Genomic DNA, 27121 nt, shown 5'->3' on the forward strand with positions numbered 1-27121 from the left:
TTGCTATCCTTGTCTATCATTCGACAAAGCCGGTGGTACTATACTTTTCTAGGTCCACAACGACGACAATAATGTTTTTAACAGTGTAGAAATATAATTAATTAATTCAGAGAATCGGCATCGCTATTCTCCTATCTTTATCCACTGCCATTATAACGTGGACCTCACTATAGGACTATCGGCTTGAGTTAACAGTGAAATTTGGATCATGAACGCCCTATACCATGAGGTATAACTTCCTATGCTATATTTTCCCTATGATATTATTCAAACTCCTGGAAGAGTATAAAGTGAAGAAATATGAATACTCACTTTAAATTGCTTAAATTAAAATTGTAGTTTATATCACAGAAATTTACATTTATAATACACAACTCTACAAGTAATTTCAAATTTACTTCAATTAATTGATAATGATATGAATCAGTTGAATGCTTGATAATTATTTATAAATGCCAGCCAGGCTGAACAGGAATCGAACCTTCAACCTCAATCCAAACCATACTACGAAAGAGAGGTTGATCTGGATCCAAGAAATTAAAAAAAAAACACTTTTATGAATCCAACAATATTAACCGACGATAAAACTACTTCAACAAAGAATAACTCAAATCAATAAGAATAAAAATTATTTTCAAATCATAATTTCTAGGCGCTACAAAGTGGTAAAATAAAACTACTTCACCCACATAGAATATTAATTTATTTATTACAAACCTGAGGTCTACAACAGACAATCAATAACAATCTACACAGGTAGTTTCAAGCTTGGTCCACACTGACTTGAAGAATGTTTGACAAACATGTTTGTCAAGGGACAAACATTTTTAATAGTTTGGACAAACAATGTTTGTCATCATTAGCGATAACTGGCAAATCGTTTATCCAGAAAGTTTGCTCAAACTGTTTGAAAGAAACGATATTTGTAATAATTTCATTGTATGGTAAGAGATGTTGTGGTACTTCTCTATATAATTGAAAAAATAAGGCCCGGTTGCACAAAAGCCGGTTAAATATTAACCGTGATTAATTTCACGAAAACCAATCAAAGAAGGCCTTTTTGATAAGACTGCTTCTCTGTTTGGTTCTCGGGGAATTAATCATTGTTAAAATTTAACCGGCTTTTGTGCAACCGGCACTAAGACGTTGATGGTTTCTCAATCTATTCCGAGATGCGATGAATTAACACACTTTTCTGATGTATTTTACACGACTTATTTACTTAAAATAATTGACTGCATGTCGTGTAAAATAGTACAAAAAAGTACATTGATGTTGTCAATACCAACAGATATAAATAAAATTTTATTGACAACATCAACGTCTCAGGGCCGGTTTCCGAGCTTGGTCTTTAGCTAAGTTCTAGACTTTAAACAGCTGGAGTCAGAAAATTGGCTTACCGAAACGGGGCATAGTCGCAGTCCACATATGAATTAAATTTCGAAAAACAAGAAAATTGAACACAAAATAAAATAAAGAGAAAATAGTGTTAAGTATCAACTATTTCCAATCATTTATTATTTATTCAACTTAAGGACAAAGAAACAGACTACTTTCCAAAACTTTTTTCATCCCAATTTCATGAAATAAATTGTCCAAATAAAGGTTATGTGCGACTTTCCAATTCTTCACTAACTTCCACATTGAAACAAAACACAAACACTTGAAACATTTAGGAATGTTTCATTTCGTCAAGGGAAAACGTTTCCAATTATAGAAATCAGAAAATGAAGATTGTCATAAAACTGCGACTACGCCCCGTTTCGGAAAGCCAATTTTCTGACTCCAGCTGTTTAAAGTCTAGAACAACTTAGCTAAATCCCGAGCTCGGAAACCAGCCCTTATTCTTTCAATTTCAAACAATATTTGCTCTCAATAGAAACAACTGACAAATCATTCATCCAAACTCATAGTTCCGGTTGCATAAAAGTCGGTTAAATTTCAACCGTGATTAATTCCACGAGAACCAATCGGAGAAACATATTTCTTGAAAAAGCGTTCTCTGATTGGTTCGCGTGAAATCAATCACGATTAAAATTTAACCGGATTTTGTGCAAACGGGCAATAGTCTCAAACTGTTCCCCACAATCATGTTTGTAAAACATTACCTCAGTATGGATCCACAATCATTTATTACAAATCTGTACAAAATACCTTCTTAAGTGACAGCGAGTCAGCAATAGTAGCATCACTGAATTACATTGGGCTAATGCTGACATTTTGATGTGATTCTCTCGTGTTAGGTGCTTGATTGAGCCTGTTTTTTGGCCTGTTTCCTGTGTTGAGCTTTGATTTTATCGGCTCTCTTTCTCTGTCGCTGCATTTCCTCCAAGTGGTGAGTCTGTCGATGCTCTTTCAGTCTAGCAGCCGTGTCGCGTTTCTGCTGCCTCACCTTGGCCTTGTAGTTGGACTTCAGTTTCGCCATTAAGCTTGCCACCTAAAAGAAATTTGAAAAATTAAAAAATCATTATTTCAGAATAGAAAATAAAGGAGGAATTTACTGAGATATTGCATTTACTCAATTGTAATAGTTATTTGTGCAACTAGTGCGCAAAAAGACAGTTTTCTGCACCGAAAGAAACGTTTACGCCCGAGCCTACGGCTCGGGCGGAATGGTTTCTTGAGTGCAGCAGAGGAACTTTGCGCAAGTATTTCACATTAAATTTTTCCTACAGTTACCATTGAATATGAAAAGTGGGTAATTATGGGTAAAATTCGCTGAAATCCATCAAATGTTTTTCTGTGTAATTTTATTATTGATAAAAACCTTAATTTATTCAAAATTGAATAATAATGTAGTAGTAAATGAATGAAGGCGGCTGTCACTCATGTCGCTGTCATCCACTGTTGTCCTTAATATTATTATAACGTGCACCACAGTCACTGTTACCAACTTAATTTTGATTTTGCTGCACTGGTGTTCCATATAACCTACTAACTATTTTGCATTGCCATGTTGCAAATCTGGAGTGCAGAAATAGTATATTTCGCACCTAGGGTCGAAAAATATTTTTGCCCGTGTTGCGAACGCTATTTTTCGCCACACCAAAAAAAAAACTTCCCAATATAAAAGAAATTGAAAAATAAATAAAATTCAAACAGCCTATTATGATAGTTTGAATCTTGGTTATGACAACTTTTACTGTCAATTAATTTCAATATTACTAATTAATAATTTACAATAGTGACCATATTTTTATACTATTAATATTTCGAATAATTGTTTGAATTTTTATAGCTCGCGCTTTGCGCCCGGTGCAATATCTCATGGATAGATGGATGAATAGAATTTTCATTACTATTTTGAAATAATGTGATGAAAAAATTAATATAATTGCACATTTCACAGTTTTGTCTCAAAATATATCTAAAAAAATTGATTGAAATTTAAATTACGGTAACTAATATAAAAAAATAGCTAATAAAAGTCGAAATTCATCGACAAAAAAAAATGTCATTGACCGAGATTCGAACCTAGATCATGTTTGTTATTCACTGAGCTTTGAGTTCTGATGTATTACGCCTTTACCCTCTCGGCCATTCCGTATTGTTGAACGTAGAGGCCTGACTGATAACACTTAGCATACACGTAATACTGTAGGTACTGTGAACTAGACTTCTAAAAAAGTTTACTTCACTCCTAAAAAGCGTACAACTACAGACTTTGGCTCATGACTTATATTATTAAAATTAATATTATTATGTCTCACAATAAAATTTTCACTCTGAATTAAGTCAGGTAACGTATGTAGGCTACTATAATAGTGTATAGCGGCAAATTTGAAGCCGGTTTGCCGGCATTTTCACAACAAAATATTGCTCTGGAAATAGTTAAATCATAGAGAAAACATTCGAAGATTCAATCTTGAGTGGGCCTAATGTTTTCTCTATATGGTTTAATATTGAAGTAAAATTATCTAAAAGTTTTAATAATGAATTACCGAAAAATTACTAGGTATTTTTCAGTCAAAGCTGAGTTTCACCAGTAGGCTTACCTTAAACTTCAGATCTCTGCTGTATTTTCTTATTATTATTATTGTTGATTGTATTGCATTAAGAAGTGGAATTCGATAATAAAAAAGAAACAATTATTACTCTACCTCACTTTTAAATATTGATACAATTATTGTACTTTGATTTCAAATTCGATTCTTCACTTTTAAATACTTGCGATACGTACCTTTCTGACAATGGATAATGCATCAAACATTATATTGTTGAGGCTATAGAGATATCATCGTATTCTATTGTTTGATAACAAAAACACAATAATAAATATCAAATTATGAAACAGTAATTTATAAAATATATTATAGACATAATACCGCGATTCACGATACATAATTATATAGATTATTACAGTCGTTATGAGATTATCTCTCTATGATTTTTGTGAGATCGGAAACGATCAGCTGTTATTCAAGGTCATTTTACAGCCCTAGGGCCGTAAAGTTTTACCGGCCTGGTCGGAAAACAATCACTTTCGGCCTCCATATGACGCACGTAAACCAGCTCATTACATCCAAGTTTGGCGAAAAAAATTTTCCCGCACTAGAGCGGAAAAGTGATTCTTTGCGTTCTGTAATCAGTGCAGGAATGGCCACTTTTTAAGGTAACTGTAGGAAAATAAATTTACAGGATTTAATTTGGATTTTCCAGGGGCGAGGCGTGACTTTTTGGCTCAGTCATCTCCAGGAATAATTCAGTTGAAAGTTTGAATGAAAGCTGCACCCCCTCCCATACTTTAAAGATAATAGAAAGAAAAATAAAAATCTTAGTACCCTTTTTGAAATATTTAATCACAACATGTTTCGGACATTGATGCCATTTAAAGATAATGTTTCATTTTGGACGATTATTTATCGAAAAAGATGACATCTAGTCAAGATGACTAGGTGGACTGGTAGATGACATCAAGATAAGCTTACTATTCAAAATCCTAGAGTTGAAAAGTCTAGAACTTGGCTAAATCTCAAGCTCGGAAACTGGCCCTCAAATTTATTTAAAAAATTGAAATTTTTTATTCTTTATTGATTCATACAACAAGTACATCATCAAAAATGACAGGGAGAGAAAATAAGGTAACCTTGTGCTATTCCTCTTCCAAATTTAGATAAGGTTACACATAGTCCGAAATAGGTTAAGTCTTGTAGCTGTTCACATCACTAAATTTTCAGTTCTTAATTATTTCCACAAAGTAGATTTTTTAATTTGGATGCTTCAAAACCAAACATAGAAGAAATAATAATAATCAATCACAAATTGCATACAAAATAATTATCGTACGGTTTGCAACACTGGCGCGGAACAGTGGAATCGCAGAAAACAGCGATGTCTTTGACCGTTTACTCAACCATCGTTTACGGGGAGAGGGAGAGTAATGATGTAGAAGAGTGGTGGTTACCAATGCTGAATAGCATTACTGGAATCGCATATTTTTGAGAATCACATTGAACGGATGGAACTGATGATGCAGTAGTCTACTTCATTCAAGCTTGGCACGCTCGCAAAAACGTATCTCTTTTGGTTTCTTCACCTTTTTTTGTATTTATTTTAAATATTTTCAATTTAATAATATACACATTACATAGCAATTTTTGTCCAGTCATCGGCGAATCCAGAGATGACCGGAAGCCTCGCCTCTGGGATTTTTGTTTAATAATAATTGGAAAAGAAAGGTTTTGGGAACGAAACGGGCCCGCCGAAACAACGGAAACCGAGGAATATATTGGTGGACCAGTCTGGTTACTTGAAGGCACTTTCAGCTGTTTGTTTTTTGGCCCTGCAAAATTATTTCTTTAATATGTGAATATTTCCTATTTTAGTGATAATAATATGAAATATTTCTTCTATGTTTGGTTTTGAAGCATCTAAATTTCAAAACCTACGTTGTGAAAATAATTAAGGACTGAACATTTTGTGAAGTGAACAAATACAAGACTTGACCTAATTCGGACTACATGAAACCTTATCTAAATTTGGGAGAGGAATAGAACAAGGTTATCTTATTTTTCTCTCCCTATCATTTTGATGATGATGTACTTATTGTATGAATCAATAAAGAATTCAATAATGATGAACTGATTACAAATAACTTACTTTAGATTCTTCGACATCCCTGACAACAGCCACTCTGTCTATCTTGGGAGCGTTCTTCCTCATATTGTGGCGATGTTTCGGCTTGATTCTGTAGGGAAGTTCCTTTTGAAGACGCCTTGGAATAATCAGAGGTTTAAACACGACAGGCTCTCGTTTTATTTCCTGAAAATATAGCAAAAGTATCTCAATTATAATAATCAAATTGAATAAAACAATCAGTGTAAACTGAATAATTATAACAATTTTGATATTTTGTATAAAGTTGTAGGAAAAAAATGTCTGGAACCAGAGCTCAAAGCTCTGATATTTTCTACTAATTCAATGGTAACTCAAGACAAAGAAGGCAGCTCTATCCTTTTCCAGCTCCACACCGTTGCCAAATTATACAACGGCGCGGAGTTGAAAAAGGATAGAGCTGCCTTCTTTGTCTAATAACAGACAAGAATATCATACCAATGTTGACTTTAACAAATCAGGTGCTAACTTTATAACGCATCAATCTAACTACAGTTAAACTACTCATCAGCTATTTACAACGATTTCACCGAACAAACAAAATCAAATCAACATTTTTATTTACAACTCGAACAATTGAGGGTCCTGCCAAACCTCAAGGTTTTTCCACGGGTGCCCAGGTAAAAAAAACAAGTTACTAAACTATTACATTAATTACAACTGAAAAGCCAAGGGAATATTTATAAATTTATGAAGATCTCCACTTCCATGGTTGGAATAAACAATAAATTGGTCAGACAATAACATAATTGATTATTTTAAACAGTAAATATTACATCAGATATACCGGTATCCGCTATCCAAGGCAGAGAATCGGCAACGCTGCTCTCCTATCTTTCTTCACTTCCACTATGAAGTGGACCTCACCATAATAATTATCTAGTGTCCCACTTGTTCCCTAACAGAAAACAACTAGTTTTGAATCAATTCCGAAAACAATCGGAGAAAGATAGGAGAGCAGCGTAGCTGATTCTCTGCCTTTCCACTGCCTTCTATGGAGGATAGCTGATACCGGTATATCTGATTAATTGTTCATTCTTGTTTAAAATGATCTAGTATGAATTTTATTCACCAAGAAAAACTAATTTCAATGATTAAATAACACATTTCCACGATTGTGATTTGCTTTCTATTACTTGTTTCCTGTTACCTTGTAGGATAAGTTTGACATTGGAAAATTGAATGATCGAGTCAAACATATGACTATGAAATGAAGGATGAATAATTATGATACTATAGTGAGGTCCACGTTATAATGGCAGTGTTTGATTAGCAATGGTATTGCTAACCTTGTCTACCATTCAACAAAGCGGATATCTCTTTCTCGCTTTGCTCTGTTGCCAGACCGTCTTTAGCAATGTACAATTAATAATTGACAATATATTTCATCTTAATTAAGAAATTCATTATGAAACTATTGGAAAATATAATTTCTTGTTTAATAAAATATATATGACTTAATTGAATATTTTAAACAAGAATGAACAGTTGATATTACATCAATAAACCTGTACCATTATGAAATTATTGGAAAATATAATTTCTTGCTTAATAAAATATTCTTGATTATTATTATTGAGAAGTGGGAGGAGGAGGAGGAGGAGGCTTGAGTTACTATTCATCTCAAGTTTATAAACACTTCAAAGACTTCGTATTGAATTTATTTATGGTTTAGTTTATAATACAGGTTTGTGTTAAAGTTGGTGTCGTGTGAACAGAGGTTTGAGCAAACTTGGCTCAAAGCCAGATTTGCGTAAACCTGGCTTTTAGCTAAGTTTGCGCAAATATCGTTGTCGTGTAGACCCGGCATTATGATTATTATGTTTCCTGCACAAATTGAACCATTCTTCTATGGATTCATGCTGTTTCTTGCAAAACCGAGTAACGCTACGCAAATAGCACTTGACGGCAGACTCAAGTGAGGCGGCCATGTTTCTGGCTCTTTAACTCGACAACAATTGACGATCTGGTCGCACTGGTTTTTGGTGGGGATGATGAAAATCACGCCCCTACCGCTCTTCTGCGTCTTATGCTATGTGATCGGAAGTTGAAAAAGAAAAACTATATCGGACTATATGTAACTTTATCTAAATTTGGGAGAGGAACAGCACACGGTTACTTTATTACTTTCCTTGCCCTATTATCATAGGTAAGGAAAGTATTGCTTTCCAAAAAATTTAAGGTACCCTAATTTCAAGTTTTCTATACGTTTCAAGGTCCCCTGAGTCCAAAAACATGATTTTTGGGTATTGGTCTGTGTGTGTGTATGTGTGTGTGTGTATGTGTGTGTGTGTGTGTGTGTGTGTGTGTGTGTGTGTGTGTATGTCTGTGAACACGATAACTCCATTCCAAATTAACCGATTGACTTGAAATTTTGTACTTAAGGTCCTTATACCATGAGGATCCGACAATAAGAAATTCAATTCAAGATGGCGGAAAAAATGGCGGATAATTACTAAAAAACCATGTTTTTCACGGTTTTCTCGAAAACGGCTCTAACGATTTTCTTCAAATTTATACCCTAGATAGCTATTTATAAGCCCTATCAAGTGACATGAGTCTCATTTCTGGGAAAATTTCAGGAGCTCCGTAATATTCTTGAGAAAAATGGCGGATAATCACTGAAAAAACATGTTTTTCACGATTTTCTCAAAAATGACGACCGATTTTTTTCAAATTCATACCCTGTATAGTTATACAGGGTGATTCATAATTATGGTAAAATAAATCAATACGTGATAGTAGAGGTAAAAATAAGAAAAAAGTTCATATAAACATATATCCATAAACGCTTCATTAACGAGCTATACAGAGTGAAAGATTTCGACCGGAATTCAGTTCCTCCGGTGAAATACACAGATGCTGAATTGTTTGGGGACTAGTTTTTGAAAAACTTATGCTGGATTCATATGGAAAAATATCTGAAAAATTGAATAAAACTAGTCTGGAAGCTGTAGTGTGAGTAGTTTTTGAGAAAAAAGTTGAATTATGCAAAGAATTCAAGTAGAAAAACACAGACTTCTACGTTTGATGCCCAATAACTTTCTTCAATGACAAGTAAACAATAGTTATTTGTATATCTAGAGTGAAAAGTACGACTTTTTCTCCCTGAGGGAAAAAGTTTGATGCCCGAGGCGAAGCCGAGGGCAACAATTTTCCTGAGGGAGAAAAAGTATTTTTCGCTCGTGATGTACACAACATTTTTCCCCCATCTACATTTTTTTATAGAAACTGCAAATTAAATCATTCTAATAAGTTACGTATTGGTGACAATTTTCCTAACAACATAACCTAAAAACTAAAACCTAAAAACCGGTCGTCTGATAGGCACTGCTGATTGCGCTATCTATCGGCCAAAGCTGTAACAACATATCAGCTGAGCTACCAAAAATGGCTGACTCCAGATCACGCGGTTGAGATTTGAATTGCAGAATGCAGATCAAAAATATTTGTTGGCTGGTATTTGAATAGAATAAAATATTTTAAAAATTGTATAAATTTTTATCGTCTACCAATATTAAGAATATAATATCATACAAACATATATTTCATGAGTTGATCAAATTTTGGTTGGGTATTGAATTCAGTTGACTCAATGACAGACACCTCTATTACGCTTTCTCATCTGAGCTTAGACTTCTAACCTATTACCATGTAAGTTTTTAAATAGAGATGCTTCCCATGTTATTTGAATGGAGTCACTTTTACTCCCTAGGGAGTTTTTCTGTTTTTTACTACCTAGAGCGAAAAAGTGACACTTTAGTATTATGTTTCAGGGAGTAAAGTAAGTACTTTAGACAGTAGGTGGAGGAAAATAATTTTTCGCCCCACTTGGATGTAATGAGCCGGTTTACGTGCGTCATATGGAGGCCGAAAGTGATTGTTTTCTGACCAGGCCGGTAAAATTTTTACGGCCCTAGGGCTGTAAATAACCTTGAAGTCAGCTGATTCTGATTTGATGTGAACGTGTTTACAAAATAGTTTATGAAACGAATCATTTTATGCTTCTAGAATTCAAGAAAGTATTCTGTAATAATATACTATCATTTTATTTAAATGGATAAAATACAGATAAGATATATATTATAAACTATTCAAATAATTCGATTTTCATAGAAGAATAGAACTTCTAACCTTAACTTCCATTGACATTCAGATTCAGATCACATCAGATTGGCCGAATTTCAAGTGTGCTAAAACAGCTGATCAAAAACTTTTTCAAGTGTGATAAACCAGCTGATCAAAAACTTTTTCAAGTGTGATAAACCAGCTGATCAAAAACTTTTCATTATTTGTGTTTATCATTCAATAATTAAAGCATTTATAATAATATCATCTTATTGTCATTTGGAAGAATAAAAAGTATAAACTCAACCTCTTACATAATTGAACATAATCTTTTAGGTTATTTAGACAATCAGAATAAAAATAAAAATACTTGGACAATTTCTTGATATTCAGATTTGCTAGAGCTATGACCTTCCACTTTTGCTTTCGGAAGTGCTTATAATAGACAATGAGAATAATTATTATTCTCATATATATATTGTTTATTTTTCTGTGTGGCGAAAAATTACGTTCTCACCATGGGCAAAAATGTTTTTCCGGCTCTCAATCTTTTCTAGTCCTCGGCCTACGGCCTCGGACTTGAAAACCGATTTCGAGCCAGAAAAGTCTCATTTTCGGCCCTAGGTGCGAAATATACTATTTCGCAATAACAATTGTAGAGAATTTAATTCTGAAAAGAATTATGCAAGCTGTGTAAACTAAATTCAAATAAAAGTTGAATAAAATGTATTCTTATGTAGTACATTACACCATAAAAATTTGCTGTTTTATGAGGAGAGAACTAATAACTCATAGGTTGTAGCTGATTGCAAATAAAACATGGATTTTAATAACAGCTGTTCCAAAACAGCTGATTTATTATGTTTTAAATAAGAAAATATTCAAATGAAATTATTATCAGCTGAAAATTATCTTCAGAAATATTTTAGCTCACTGTTGAACAAAAAAAAAAAAAAAAACTGTAAGTTAGGCCTACTGTAACCGCGCTGTGTTTTTTGTTTAATCTTGTAATATTACATTTTTCTTCTCACATTGGAATCGAATCTTCAATTCGAAATCTATGGAACTTTATAGTAAATGTCAGAGTTATCAATAGACGGACAAATTTTTTGACGGAGAATTTATTATCGTAAATGTTTGTTGCATTGTTCCATAATGTCACCGAGGTAGGGTTAACAAATTACTAAATAAATCGTTTATTTGAATAGAATATATGTATAAAAATTTAAAATAACATTTTCAAATTAAAGTTTTATTGAGAACAGATGTAGAATGTGAATTCTAAATTTATAAGTTATAATTTTGTGTTGACGTGTCTGTAAAGATCGATATTGAAGAGGGCGTTGTCTTTCGTGACTGGCAACTTGTGTCTTTTTCCTGTTGGACCTTCTTCTGAAAAACATGGCTGGCTGTTGCTTGTATAATTTTGTGCTCTGAGTTATTGTCTGTTTAAATGAATTTATTAATGTTTTAAATTGAGTTTTATATAAAATTTTTGTGCATAATTTGCTGTTTGTATAGTAAAGCCAATAGCCACTGTGTTTCAACTGTAAACTAGATAAGTATTTTTTTAGTTCGTAATAAACTCTGAAATCATTAGGCTTGTAAGTTATTGTTCGTTTTATATTTCTGTGTTTTTGCCAAAATTTTCATCTGAAGATTATAAGTTAATTTGCTCTGAAAACTGGATTTCTCATTCATAGGCAATAGATCCATTCACAGTTTATCAAGAATCTATTTTATTGGAGCCGACAACTTTCCTTAGGTGATAGGTGTTATATGCTATTCCAACCGTTTAAGGAAAAATTGGTAGCACGGCAAATGGTACGCCCTGGTGTGGGACTCAAACTACAAAATATATCCCTGGTTATAAAAAATTATTGGTAGGATAGATATCTTGATGAATTGTGAATGGGAGATTCTGCTGAGTGGGAAATCGGTTCAAGAAAGTTCAGGTTCTAATGAGTAAATATTTTTTACGCAGTAGCAAGATGGAGAGCAATAAAAATAATGAAGTTTTATCCAGTGAAAACATTCAAAACTTAGATGAAGAATCACAAGATTTAGACCTAACCTTAAACAATGACTCAAACGATAGTGTAGCTGTAAGTGAAAACGTTTCAAATGTAACAAGTCATGAGAAAGTAGTAGAAATATCAAATGAAACAAGTATGGTAGGAGCTAAAAATGATACAAATCTTATAGCATTCCTAACACAAAGATTTGATAATTTGAAACAAGAGCAAAATGCTAGGTTTGATGATATGAAGCAAGAATTTGCTAGCATAAGACTAGATCAGGTTAGTACAAAGCGGGAAATAAAAGAGATAAATGATACATTAAGTAAAAATCACAAAGAAATAGGTCATCTACAGCAGAAAACTAATGATCTTGAAACATCAATGTTAGATGTAGAAACATCAATGCAAAACAAAATCATTCAAGTTTCTGATAGGGTCAGTGAGGTTAATGAAAGAGTAAATAAAAATAAGATCATAGTTGAGCAACAAAATATGACACAAAATGCTATCAATGCAGAAAACAATGAAAGTATTAAGCATGTTGAAAAAGAGGTTGTAGAATTAAACGAAAAAGTAGACGAGGAAATCAAGGTATTATCCTCTTTGAAAATAGATTGTCAAGAAAATACAGCTGCTATAACTGAGGTTAGAAAAAACATAAATAAAATTAACATGTCAACAAAACCTATGTGTAATCATACTGGTAACAATAGTAATTTCGATAGGTTTGAATTCCAAATGCAAATTGACAAAAAGAATCCAATGCATTTCTTAGTAAACTTGACCGAGTATCTTGAGAGAAATGAAATCACAAACTGGATCAAAATTAAGGGTATTTTGGAAAACAATTTTAATTCAAATTTTGCTCATCGTGATTGGTGGATTTTCATCCGTTTTGATATAAATAACTTTGAAGAATTTAAAGAGAAATTCATTGCTAGAATGTGGTCAGACAACATTCAGTCATCTGCTAGAGATGATTTGAGATTTGGAAAATATAAGCCAAACTTATCTAAGAATCTTACTGAGTATTATATTTCTCGTTTCAACATTGCTAAGAATCTAATTCCAGCCTTAGATAAAGATACTATTTTCAAGTTTTTGAAAGGTCATTTTGATGAAACCATATCTACAGCTGCTATTATTCGTAACATTAAGACTAGTGATGAGTTTATTTGTTTGTTGAATGAGTTTGACAATACTGACACTTACAAAGTAAACAGACAAATGCCCCGTGATCATAACAATGCTCAAGCTGGAAGTCAAAATAAAACAATAAGTTTTCATCAGAGTGAACATAGGGATGATAGAAATAGGTCTCAGAATTCAAATGGTGTGATGTTTCATGATAATAATAAGCAGTATCAAGGAGGTAGGAATTATTTCCAAAATCGACGGTACCAAAATGGACCAAACAATAATGGTCATAGAGATCAAAATTTTCAGCATAATTTCAGAGATAATAGAAATCATCAACTTGGGAATTCAAATCAATCAAATCCAAATCGACCAGCTAACAACTACCAGTTAGATTTCAGCCTACCACCGCCAGGTTATATGCCTGCTCAAACTTCAAATCAGATAAATGCAAATCGTCCAAGACATAATGCTCCTTTAAACTAATTATGGGACGACGAAACGACAGCCCTGCTCTCCCAGTTAAGGAAAGGTCAAATTTTGATATAACTGTAGACATGAATAAAATAAATTTTGAAACTGAAACTTCAAACAGATTTGAAGTAAGAAAGCCAGAATTAATCAGTCAAATTCATGTGCAAGAAAATAGCTGTAAGAATTTAAGTAATGAAGTAATGCCTAGTTATCAAGAAAGTCATATTAAAGCATCAAGTGTTAATATGGTACATACTCCAGAAATTCAGGTAGATGAAGCTATGAGTAAATCTGAAATTGTTTGTCAAGAAGAACCATACATGATAGGTTGTATTTTTAATGAACTATTGGAGGAACAAGAGAATACTCCACCCACTGGATATGACTTAGCAGAAATAGAAGTACAAATTTTCAATAAGAAATATCAAATGATTATTGACACCGGCTCTGAGGTAAATGTAATTAATGAGAAACTTGTTGATGAAATGAAGAAAAACAATCTCAAGTTGAACTTGGTACCAGCTCCTAATGTAAGTATAGTTGTAGCTACTGGTATGAGACATAAGAAGATAAATAAACAGATTATGTTAGAGGTATTTTTTGGTAAGTTAGAATTGCCAATAGTTTTTCTTATAGTTCAAGATTTAAATGTGGATATTTTGGTGGGTTGTGATTTCTTAAAAGATGCTGGAGCAATTATTGATTTTAATCAAAATATGATATCACTGAAAGATTGTTGTTTTCCATTTATAAAAAAGGATACCTTGAAGTACAATAGACTTTTTCATGTTAACATGGTAAGAGACCAAGAAACGTTTGATACTTTATGGAAGCAGCAGATTGATAATTTAAGATTACAGCTAAGCGATGAATCTCCTGAATTGGTAAACAAATTAATTGAAGTATTTGAAAATAACAAAGATATTTTCTCTGATAGTCCTGGATCTGCAAAAGACTATTTATGTCAACTTAAAATGAAAAATGATGTGAAATTAGATAAGAAGAGTTATCCGATTCCATATCAGTATAGAGATCAAGTCAAGAAAGAATTGAAGAAAATGTTAGATCAGAAAATCATTGAACCAGGTAGTTCTGAATATACAAGCCCTATGGTAGTAGTAAAAAAGCCAAACAATGAAATTCGATTATGTTTAGATGGAAGAGAAATAAATAAGTACATAATAAGGGATTTTACAGAAACTGAACCAATAGATAACTTGATCATTCGTTTCAATAAGTGCAACTACATTAGCAGTTTTGATCTCACTCAAGGTTTCAATCAGGTAAAATTAACTGAAGATAGTAAAAAGTATGTAGCTTTCAATGTTTTTGGACAGACTTATCAATATACACATCTACCATTTGGATTGAATATTAGTGGTTCTGAATTTATCAAGTGCTTGTACAAAATGCTAGGTGAAGAGGTTTGTGAGTTTACTATTGCTTATATTGATGATCTTGCCATTTCTAGTATATCTCTTGAACAACATATCAGTCGAATTGAACTATTATTCAATAAGTTGAGGGAAAGTAATTTGAAGTTGAAACTGAATAAATCGAAATTTATTGCAGATAAGATAAAGTATTTGGGTTATATTATCAGTAAAAATGGTATTGAAGCAGATGACTCTAAGCTAAATGCTATTCAGAAATTTCCCATTCCTCAAAATTTGAAACAATTGCAGTCATTCATAGGTCTCTGTAATTTTTACAGAAAGTTTCAGAAAAATTATTCATACTTGACAAATCGTTTTAAACATCTTCTATGCAAGAAAAATAAATTCATTTGGACTGAAAAAGATAATGATACCTTTCAAGAAATCAAAGATAGGTTCATCGACTGTGTGATCTTGAAACATCCTGATTATAACAAAAATTTCATTTTGGCCACTGATGCCAGTGATGTAGGAATTGCAGCTGAGTTATTTCAGGAAGGTGAAGATAAGGAACACTGTGTCATTGCATATGCTAGCAGAAGCTTAACGAAATCTGAATTAAATTACACAATATGTGAGAAAGAATGTTTAGCTGTATTATTTGGCTTGATGAAACTTCAAAATTATTTTGGTAATCAAAAAATAGTTGTCCGTACAGATCATAAAGCCTTGACCTTTTTAAAAAAATGTAAGATAGGACATGGTCGTTTGGGAAGATGGATTCTTGCATTACAGAATTTTAATATTGAGTGGGAATTTGTAGCAGGAAAGGATAACATTGTGCCAGATATCATTTCTAGAACTGATTATGAAGGTAATTTAGAAAATCGAAATTCAAATGAATTCAAGGTATTGAATATCATTAAGAGTGATAACAAGTTAATTGAGATAGTAAAGAAGATCAAAGAAATTCAAAAAGATGATGTTTGGTTAAAAAATGTAAGAGAAAAGTTGGAGACAGGTAATTTGAATATCAACAAATTTTTTAAAGTAAATGATGATCTTTTGTTCACTAGAAAATCTGGAAAGAATAGTTTTTGGAAAGTTTGTGTGCCTTCAGCACTGTATGAAGAATTGATAGTTGAATTTCATGAAAGATTAGGTCATGTAGGTATATCAAAAACATGCAAATTTATTGAAGAAACTTTTTACATAAAAGATTGTTACAGACTTGTTACCAAAACTATAAGATACTGTAAGTATTGTCAACTCGTAAAGACATCAAATGAAAAGAAATTATTAGAAATGCATACCATAATTTCTGAGAAAAAACATCACAAAGTGTTCATTGATGTTTATGGAGAATTACCAGGTGGCAAGTACAAATGGATGTGCATTATTCATGATGGCTTTACTAAGTTTACAAAGTTGTATCCTATAGTTAAGGCTAACGCCCATAATTTAGTAAAAGTTGTTGAGAAATATGTAAATGAATTGGTAAATTTGAATATATAATCAGTGATAATGGTACTTGTTTTCAAAGCAGATTGTGGAAAGAATCTATGGAAAGATTAGGTATAAAATATTACTACATTTCAGTTTATCATCCCCAGGCAAATCTTAGTGAAAGACCATTGAAAGAGGTCAATCGCATATTGAGAACTTACGTTCCTGTAAATAAGCATAATATTTGGTACAAGTATATTGATAAGGTTGAATTTGTCATCAACAACAATTTTCATGAATCGACTGGTCACATACCCATGGAGCTTATGATGAATCATAAATTGGCACATCTTGTTTTCAAATATATCAAATATCCTGTAGAAAATAAGTTTGAACTTGAAGAAGAAAGTATCAGAAACAAACGAATACTGTACAGAATAAAGAATAGAGGTGTCATCAGGAGATTCAAACAGAATATGCATAATAAACCCAAGTATAAATTCAAAGTTGATGATCTAGTTGTAATTCGAAATTACATTTTGTCGAGCAAGCTGAAAAAGTTTTCTGCCAAGCTGTGTCCTAAATATCGTGGACCTTACATAATAAGAGATGATCTCAATAAAGGGTGTTTCAAACTGGAAGAGATAAGTACAGGTAAAATTGTGAGAGTCAATCAATATATGATGAAGAAATACCATCAGAAAGCACACAATGATTAGGAATCCTGTGTTATGCCGGGATTCAGAATAGCATAATCGCTACACAGTGTATGGTAAGAGTCCATAATTGTGTCTTTTTTCTTTCCTATAGCCTATTTTTCTTGGCCCTTAATCTTTTCAATTTTCGATTCTTTCCTGTCTTTGTGTAATATTCAGTAAATTTCTTCTATGATGCATATCTTAACCAATCTTGTCCATAGTCATTTAAATTTGTATTTTTTCTGAAATAATATTAGAAGTTGAAATAGTAGCTTATTTTCCTAATCTTTTAATTGTTGATAAAACTTAACTTTTCCAAAATCTATCCATTGTTGTGTAAATAATTGTTTGCTTGTGGTATATTTTTTCATCATGTATCACTTATTTTGTGTGTGTTGTTTTAGGGAACTTATTACCCATTATTAATCTTTCTCTTCTTTGTATTGTTTTAGGGAATTTATTTACCCAGTTTTCTTTTTCTCTTGTTTGTATTTTTTAGGGAACTTATTTACCCAGTATTTCATCTTGATCATCTTTGTATTATAATCTTGAAATGTTTATACTTATTATACAGTCTTTAAATTTTAAATTATTTTAAAAAATAATTGGTTTAATTTAAAACGTTGTGTTATATTATCAATTGAAATGAGTTAAAGGCTAAAATTTTTCTAAAGTGTTTTGTAATTGATATTTTTTTTCAAATTTTAAAACTGTTTGTTCTATAAATTTTGATATGATTGATTATCGTTTGAAATGGATGCTGGAGTGTATGTAGAATTTTTAGTGGGGTTTGTTGATTAGAATTTTGCTGGTATGTGATTGTTTTTTGAGATGGAAACCCATTATTGCCTAAAGAAGGAATAACAGAGGTTATGACTTAGAGAGGCAGTAATGAGATAATATTTTTTGTGTTGATTACTTATGTTGATTGCCATAGATGCAAATTAATGATTAATAATGTTGATTGCCATAGATGCAAAATGATAATTACTTATGAATATTGTTTGCCTTTGAAGCAAAATATTATTGATGTTTTGAATAGTTTCTTGTTTAATGATTGATAGTAAAGTTTTGTCATGAAATGTAGTTTGTGTTTAGAACATTGAAGAGTCGAAATAAACTATAGTATCCAACAAACGATGATTAATAATATTAAATAATTTGCTTTTTATACAATTTTTGAACAAAATTAAAACTAAATAATTTTGAAACCCTGAATGATAAATCATAAATGTGAAATGAACATGCTATAAATGAAATGTTATATTAATAATGAAATGCAAATATATCATGAAATGATTGAATAGAAGACCAAATGTCTGAAATTATTGAAATATGTATTGAAATTAAATTTTTGTTGTGTTGTTATGATGTTTGTTTTTTACAATTTTGATAATGATACAGGGTGTTATGAAATTCTATTTCTATTTTGAAGAATGGATTAAAATTTTGATATTTGAACAGTGAATAGATGAAAATGAATGATTTTTTTTTTTAAATTTATCATTGATATGTCCATATTTCACAATTTATGTATTGCTGACTGTATAATAAGATGTTAACAAATTTCAATTTCATAGATACTTAAAATAATTTTTATGTGTATTAGATTGTATTGATAGCCTAATCAAGTTTTTCTTTTTAGTTTATAAGCATTTTAAGATAACAGGTACAGCACAGACATTAACATTGAAATAGTTATCATGTGAATCTCGAAATCAGTAACAAGTGAACGCCATGAAGAGTGTTAAGAACATTTGGGTGATTTTCGAACTAGTGTGACATATCTACGCCAAAATCAACGCTGCGGCCTACACCAATAACTACGCCGAAGCCAACATCTGCGCCAATGCTGATGCCAAAATCTGCGCCAATGCTGATGTCAACAACAATGTCAACACCAATAACTATGCCAAAGCCTGCGCCAATGCTGATGCCAACAACAAAAATCAATGCCAATGCCTGCGCCAATGCCAATAGCTACGCCAATGCCAAAATCTGCGCCAATGCTGATGCCAACAACAAAAATCAATGCCGATGCCTGCGCAAAATGCCAATAGCTACGCCAATGCCAAAAAATCTGCGCCAATGCCAATGCCAACAACAAAAATCAATGCCAATAGCTACACCAATGCCTGCGCCAATGCTGATGCCAACACCAGAATCAACGCCGATGCCTGTGCTGATGTCAATAGCTACGCCAACGCCAATGCCAATATCAACGCCGATGCCACAGCCGACACCAAAGCATACGCCAATAGCAATGCCAATGCTTATTGCTGACTCTGTATCTCAAACTTCAACACTACTGCATTACCTGGAGGTAATTGCCATCCATGTTCACATTCACAACTTTGAATTCAGAAGAACAGTCACAGTATCATGAAAGAATTGATTCAAAAAATCCTCTCCTAAATTATTCCTGTATGCAGAACTCTAAACCTTGAAAGATGAAAATATCAAAAAACCAAACCTTACCTAAATTAATCCTCACCTAAATTAATCCTGTATGCAGCGTCTATCTCTTTTCCAAAAAAATGAATTACATTGTCATTTCAAGCCTGAAATGTACATTGTATAATTACAAATATGATACAAAATTTATGTGACTCTGTATCGAGTTTGGTATGCAGCAGTCGACTACAAGTATCAGCCCAACACTACGTGCATCCAGATCAGCCCAACACTTAACGTCATCACATTGGAGTCACACTTAACTGAAAATCATACTGAGTGCCTTAACGGACTGTTTTCCAAAATGTGCATCAATAAAATCAACCGCATCAATAGTGAAAGAAATGAACATTTTTTGATTTATTGAAATTTTATGTGAAAATTAAATGTAACAATTCATCAATTCATTTAAAAAATAATAATAATAATAAATTTTTCATTCAACATACTAAATTTTTTTATGCAATAAAAATTAAATTTTTCTATCTATTAAATTTATGTGCAATTTCAAAAAAACTATTCTTTACATATTAAACTTTCTGTTGAGATATTTTTCTTTAAATTATAAAGCTAAATCAAAAGTAATATTGATATTCTATATTTTGAGATATTGTTTGGAAACATATAACAAACGCTATTGATGAATTTTTATAATAATTTTCAATATTTTGGATGACATGTAATGTTTTTCTAGAAAAAATTGTTACTGTTCTCAAATTTAAATTTCAACAATTTTCATTAGGGTCAATGTAAATTTTTTCTTTAAATTTTCAAACAGTAAAATTTTTTTATGTCAAGAGGGGGGTATTTGTAATATTACATTTTTCTTCTCACATTGGAATCGAATCTTCAATTCGAGATCTATGGAACTTTATAGTAAATGTCAGAGTTATCAATAGACGGACAAATTTTTTGACGGAGAATTTATTATCGTAAATGTTTGTTGCATTGTTCCATAATGTCACCGAGGTAGGGTTAACAAATTATTAAATAAATCGTTTATTTGAATAGAATATATGTATAAAAATTTAAAATAACATTTTCAAATTAAAGTTTTATTGAGAACAGATGTAGAATGTGAATTCTAAATTTATAAGTTATAATTTTGTGTTGACGTGTCTGTAAAGATCGATATTGAAGAGGGCGTTGTCTTTCGTGACTGGCAACTTGTGTCTTTTTCCTGTTGGACCTTCTTCTGAAAAACATGGCTGGCTGTTGCTTGTATAATTTTGTGCTCTGAGTTATTGTCTGTTTAAATGAATTTATTAATGTTTTAGATTGAAGTTTATATAAATTTTTGTGCAAAATTCGCTATTAGTGTAGTAAAGCCAATAGCCACTGTGTTTCAACTGTAAACTAGATAAGTATTTTTTAGTTCGTAATAATTCTGAAATCATTAGGCTTGTAAGTTATTGTTCGTTTTATATTTCTGTGTTTTTGCAAAAATTTTCATCTGAAGATTATAAGTTAATTTGCTCTGAAAACTGGATTTCTCATTCATAGGCAATAGATCCATTCACAGTTTATCAAGAATCTATTTTATTGGAGCCGACAACTTTCCTTAGGTGATAGGTGTTATATGCTATTCCAACCGTTTAAGGAAAGGTTGTAGCTGATAGGTTGTAGCTGATTGCAAATAAAACATGGATTTTAATAACAGCTGTTCCAAAACAGCTGATTTATTATGTTTTAAATAAGAAAATATTCAAATGAAATTATTATCAGCTGAAAATTATCTTCAGAAATATTTTAGCTCACTGTTGAACAAAAAAAAAAAAAAAAAACTGTAAGTTAGGCCTACTGTAACCGCGCTGTGTTTTTTGTTTAATCTATTAACCAGTTATTTGTAACCATTCCACTTTGCTCTTGTGTTGAGTGTTAACTTTTTAAAAAATGACAGGTAATCTTAGACATTATTCATACTCTGAATTAGCTGACATGCATTTAATGTATGGAGTGGGACACTACTGTAATAGTACTGAAGCAAGACGTTTGTATCAAGAGAACTTTCCTAACCGAATATGTCCAAGTTCAAGGTTTTTTGCCACTATTCATCAACTTCTGCCTGAAACAGATTCTTTGATATCCAAAGAGCACATTTTTGCAGGCAGACCCCGATCTACTATGACTGTTGAGTTAGAAGAACAAGTTCTTAATGAAATTTATTAACATCCAGAGAAGAGCACAAGAGAATTATTGTCAGTGCAGTTTAATGTCAATCAATCTATTATTTGGAGGATACTAAAATAGCAAAAATTACATCCATACCTCCTCCAGAAAGTTCATACTCTATTGCCACGAGACTGTATTCCCCGTGCTGGTATTTGCCGATGGTTTTTAGTAAAACTTGTTTACCCAAACTTTTTAACAACCGTTTTATTTACCGACGAGGCACACTTTACAAGAACAGCTATCGTTAATGTCCACAACCAATATATTTGGGCAGCTGAGAATTCTCATGCCATCAATCCTAATCTTCCACAACATCAGTTTTCAGTAAACATTTGGGCAGGAATCATAGGAGATCATGTACTTCTGTTTGAGCTTCCTCCCAGGCTTAATGGCATAATCTACTAGTCTTTTGGTATAAGTTTAATGTCATTTAGATATGCTACTTTCATATAAAAAAAAAAACTTTTCATAAAAAACCGAATATTTTATTTGCAATCAGCTACAACCTATGAGTTATTAGTTCTCTCCTCATAAAACAACAAAATTGTTATGGTGTAATGTACTAAATAAGAATACATTTTATTCAACTTTTATTTGAATTTAGTTTACACAGCTTACATAATTCTTTTCAGAATCAAATTCTCTACAATTTTTATTTCTTAAAATTATTTGTTTACTGGTCATTAAAGAAAGTTATTGGGCATCAAACGTAGAAGTCTGTGTTTTTCTACTTAAATTTTTTGCATATTTCAACTTTTTTCTCAAAAACTACTCACACTACAGCTTCCAGACTAGTTTTATTCAATTTTTCAGATATTTTTCCATATGAATTCAGCATAAGTTTTTCAAAAACTAGTCCCCAAACAATTCAGCATCGGTGTATTTCACCAGAGGAACTGAATTCCGGGCGAAATCTTTTACCCTGTATAGCTCGCTAATGAAGCGTTTATGGATATATGTTTATATGAACTTTTTTCTTATTTTTACCTCTACTATCACCTATTAAAATATTTTACCATAATTATGAATCACCCTGTATATCAGCTCTATTAACTAGCATGAGTCTCCCTCCCTGAGAAACTAACAGGGGGTCCACCCCATCCTTGAGAAAATTTACTTTTCGCCACACTTGGATGTAATGAGCTGGTTTACGTGCGTCATATGGAGGCCGAAAGTGATTGTTTTCCGACCAGGCCGGTAAAACTTTACGGCCCTAGGGCTGTAAAATGACCTTGAATAACAGCTGATCGTGTCCGATCTCACAAAAATCATAGAGATAATCTCATAACGACTCTAATAATCTATATAATTATGTATCGTGAATCGCGGTATCATGTCTTTAATATATTTTATGAATTACTGTTTCATAATTTAATATTTATTATTGTGTTTTTGATATCAAACAATAGAATACGATGATATCTCCATAGCCTCAACAATATAATGTTGGCTGCATTGTCCATTGTCAGAAAGGTAAGTATCGCAAGTCTTTAAAAGTGAAGAATCGAATTTGAAATCAAAGTACAATAATTGTATCAATATTTAAAAGTGAGGTAGAGTAATAATTGTTTCTTTTTTATTATCGAATTCCACTTCTTAATGCAATACAATCAACAATAATAATAGGAAAATACAGCAGAGATCTAAAGTTTAAGGTAAGCCTACTGGTGAAACTCAGCCTTGACTGAAAAATTCCTAGTAATTTTTCCGTAATTCATTATTAAAACTTTTAGATAATTTTTCTTTAATATCAAACCATATAGAGAAAACATTAGGCCCACTCAAGATTGAATCTTCGAATGTTTTCTCTATGATTTAACTATTTTCAGAGCAATATTTTGTTGTGAAAATGCCGGCAAACCGGCTTCAAGTTTGCCGCTATAGGCCTACACTATATTATAGTAGCCTACATACGTTACTTGACTTACAGGCCTCTTCTATCATCAATACGCAATGGCCGAGAGCGTAAAGGCGTAATACATCAGAACCTCAAAGCTCAGAGAATTACAAACATTGATCTGGGTTCGAACCTCGGTCAGTGACATTTTTTTTTGTCGATGAATTTCGACTTTTATTAGCTATTTTTTATATTAGTTACCGTAATTTAAATTTCAATCAATTTTTTTAGATATATTTTGAGACAAAACTGTGAAATATGCAATTATATTAATTTTTTAATCACATTATTTCAAAATAGTAATGAAAATTCTATTCATCCATCTATCCATGAGATATTGCACCAGGCGCAAAGCGCGAGCTATAAAAATTCAAACAATTATTCGAAATATTAATAGTATAAAAATATTGTCACTATTGTAAATTATTAATTAGTAATATTGAAATTAATTGACAGTGAAAGTTGTCATAACCAAGATTCAAACTATCAAAATAGGCTGTTTGAATTTTATTTATTTTTTAATTTCTTAGATATTGGGAAGTTTTTTTTTGGTGTGGCGAAAAATAGCGTTCGCACCATGGGCAAAAATGTATTTCCGGCTCTCAATCTTTTCTAGTCCTCGGCCTACGGCCTCGGACTTAAAACCGATTTCGAGCCGGAAATATCTCATTTTCGGCCCTAGGTGCGAAATATACTATTGTAACCTCCTTCTCGTGCTTGAGGTAGGTGGGTAGAGCAGTTTATTCAAAAGAACACACGTCGATATTTTATTTGTAGAACAGCTGTTTTGACAACTTTTAAAAAATCCTCAAATTTCATAATACAAACAAAGGAAAATGTACTCTGAAAACAATAACAATAGTATAATAATGTAGTTTTAATAAAATTATTTAGCCGCCAATCGGCATAATGTTATTCCCCTAGATTATCCTCGTTTAAGAATGAGGCTTATAGATCAATGAGCAAGGAAAGTTGTGTGAGTGTACCTCACCAGATTTTTTTCTCCCTATCATTTTGATGATATACTTATTGTATGAATGACTGGAAATGTCATCTGAAATTGGCACTCACCACTCAGCTGGATCTTGTCCTCGAAAGTGGCCCTGAACGCGCCCTCAGGTTTGCTCTCGGCCTTCTTGATCTGACCGCGAATGTTGGACACAGTTTTGATGCGGGCGCCCTCGAAGCGCGCCACCTCCAGGTTACTGTTGAACATGTCCTTGATGAACGCAGTTTTCTTGTAGATTTTGTAAGGCACTCCGGTCAGTTTCAGCTTTTTTGTTATCTCTGTCGTCTGGTTTGTATCCAGCACGATTCCCGTTGCTGCTATCCGGAAGCCAGACTGCAAAAAAATGATACAATATTAAAATTATGTTTATTTATAAGGATATCTATTTATTAAAACATTCAGAATTTAACAAATTTCAGAACAGTGCCACAGGTTCAAGCTCAAAACTGTCCCAATTCTAATTTATACTGGAGACAGACTGCAGATAAATTAATAGAATTCAAAGCCAAACTTTAAACAGTTTGAACGCACGTAAAAAGTTTATTCATCTATTTATTAAAACATTCAGAATTTAACAAATTTCAGAACAGTGCCACAGGTTCAAGCTCAAAACTGTCCCAATTCTAATGTATACTGGAGACAGACTGCAGATAAATCAATAGAGTTCAAAGCCAAACTTTAAACAAGTTTGAACGCACGTAAAAAGTTTAAAAACGACAAAGTAACAAACAAATTATAGGCTATGAATCTTATTGAAAATTTCTTCCTCTTTCCAACCATATACATGGAATTGAATTTTGACTGATAGTTTTCCAGTTATTGAAGTTTATTTTTAAAAAAATATCGAAACATCGATAGGCCTATATCTTGAAAACTAAGGGCACGATATTCAACTTAACAGGACATTTTTTGCTGCTAATTTCATGTAGAATCTATTGTTACAGAATACATACAGAATGAAGAGTATCAATCGAAACAATGCATTTTACATGACGCAAAGACTCAAGTGTACCAAGATCACATCACGTGACTGCGCCATCTTGTTAGAAATTAAAATCCTGGTCTTTTGATTGGCTCGCGGCAGTGAACGAGATCAATTGACCCGGATCATAAGTGATTCGAACCTCTCATCTTACTATTACAATGCTGAACTTTCTTTCAAGTTAGCGGATTTTTGCCGACTTTCTATTCTGTGCTATTTGTCTTCGGCTGTTCCTTTCGTGGGACACTCTTCTGTATATATTACTAGCAGGTAACCCGTGCTCCGCTAGGATCTAATTGAAAACTTGACCTACTGAAATCCTGAAGAATTTAAACAGACCTATAACCATCCTCAGTAAATTGAGAATCTATATGCAAAATTTCAAGTTAATCAGTCCAGTAGTTCAGATGTGATGATGAGTCATTCGTGATTTTCCTATCCCTTGTGTGTATAAGCAATTTTATTTCCTTTATTATACTAGTAGTTCTGTGAACAGTGGACCTCACGCAGTATACTCATCCACAAGTACCTGATTGAAACTATAGACCTTATGGAAATACAGCAATAGCCTGGCTTCTCCACACATCTGTGTAATCACTTGTCAGCTGATTTATGATGAATAATTATATAGTCTGATTTTTACTCTAATATTGGCGTATGAGGGAGGCTCCTTTTTCCTTTTATATTATCCTTGAAATGCAAAATTTCCAAAAACCTTGTATATACGTCGACGCGCAATTAAAAAAGGAACATACCTGTCAAATTTCATGAAAATCTATTACCGCGCTTCGCCGTAAATGCGCAACATATAAACATTCAAACATTAAGAGAAATGCCAAACCGTCGACTTGAATCTTAGACCTCACTTTGCTCGGTCAATTATGGATTATTATTTACCTGTCTAGCAGCTACATCCTGAACAGCCAGTAGACCAGTTCCTGACCTTGTGATTGGTCCCCAGAAATGCGCCATACAAGCTATGTGTTGGGGTGTATACTTCAGCATTCTGAGAATAACAAAAATTATAATATTATAATTAATCATGATTTAATTAAGTTTGTAGAGAGAATATTGATGTTCTGGAACTTTTTTTATAGTTGAAGAGACTTGAGATATTGTAAGATAAAATGGATTTTTTGACAATTTCTCAAGTCTTTTTAATCATGATTTATTTATTCATACAATTACAAATTTAATGTAATAATTATGAGCAGGAGAGAAGAGCAAGTTCTATAAGGAACTCCTCACCCAAACTTTGAAAAATAGTTAAATT

General features: G+C 32.4%; 1 protein-coding gene across 1 annotated transcript in view; it reads right to left on the reverse strand.

Annotated features, from left to right (window-relative positions):
* Positions 1 to 1842: 1842 nt before the first annotated feature.
* LOC111051789 (ribosome biogenesis protein BMS1 homolog) overlaps positions 1843 to 27121 on the reverse strand; it is a 71154-nt gene continuing 45875 nt past the window's right edge. Inside the window, 5 exon segments of the mRNA XM_039438171.1 lie at positions 1843 to 2437; positions 6100 to 6312; positions 16504 to 16511; positions 24884 to 25199; positions 26746 to 26854. Of these exon segments, the coding sequence (XP_039294105.1) occupies positions 2240 to 2437; positions 6100 to 6312; positions 16504 to 16511; positions 24884 to 25199; positions 26746 to 26854 (844 nt within the window). The 3' untranslated portion in view covers positions 1843 to 2239.

Source organism: Nilaparvata lugens, chromosome 11 (assembly GCF_014356525.2).
Source record: "Nilaparvata lugens isolate BPH chromosome 11, ASM1435652v1, whole genome shotgun sequence".
In the NCBI taxonomy this organism is placed as follows: Eukaryota; Metazoa; Arthropoda; class Insecta; order Hemiptera; family Delphacidae; genus Nilaparvata; species Nilaparvata lugens.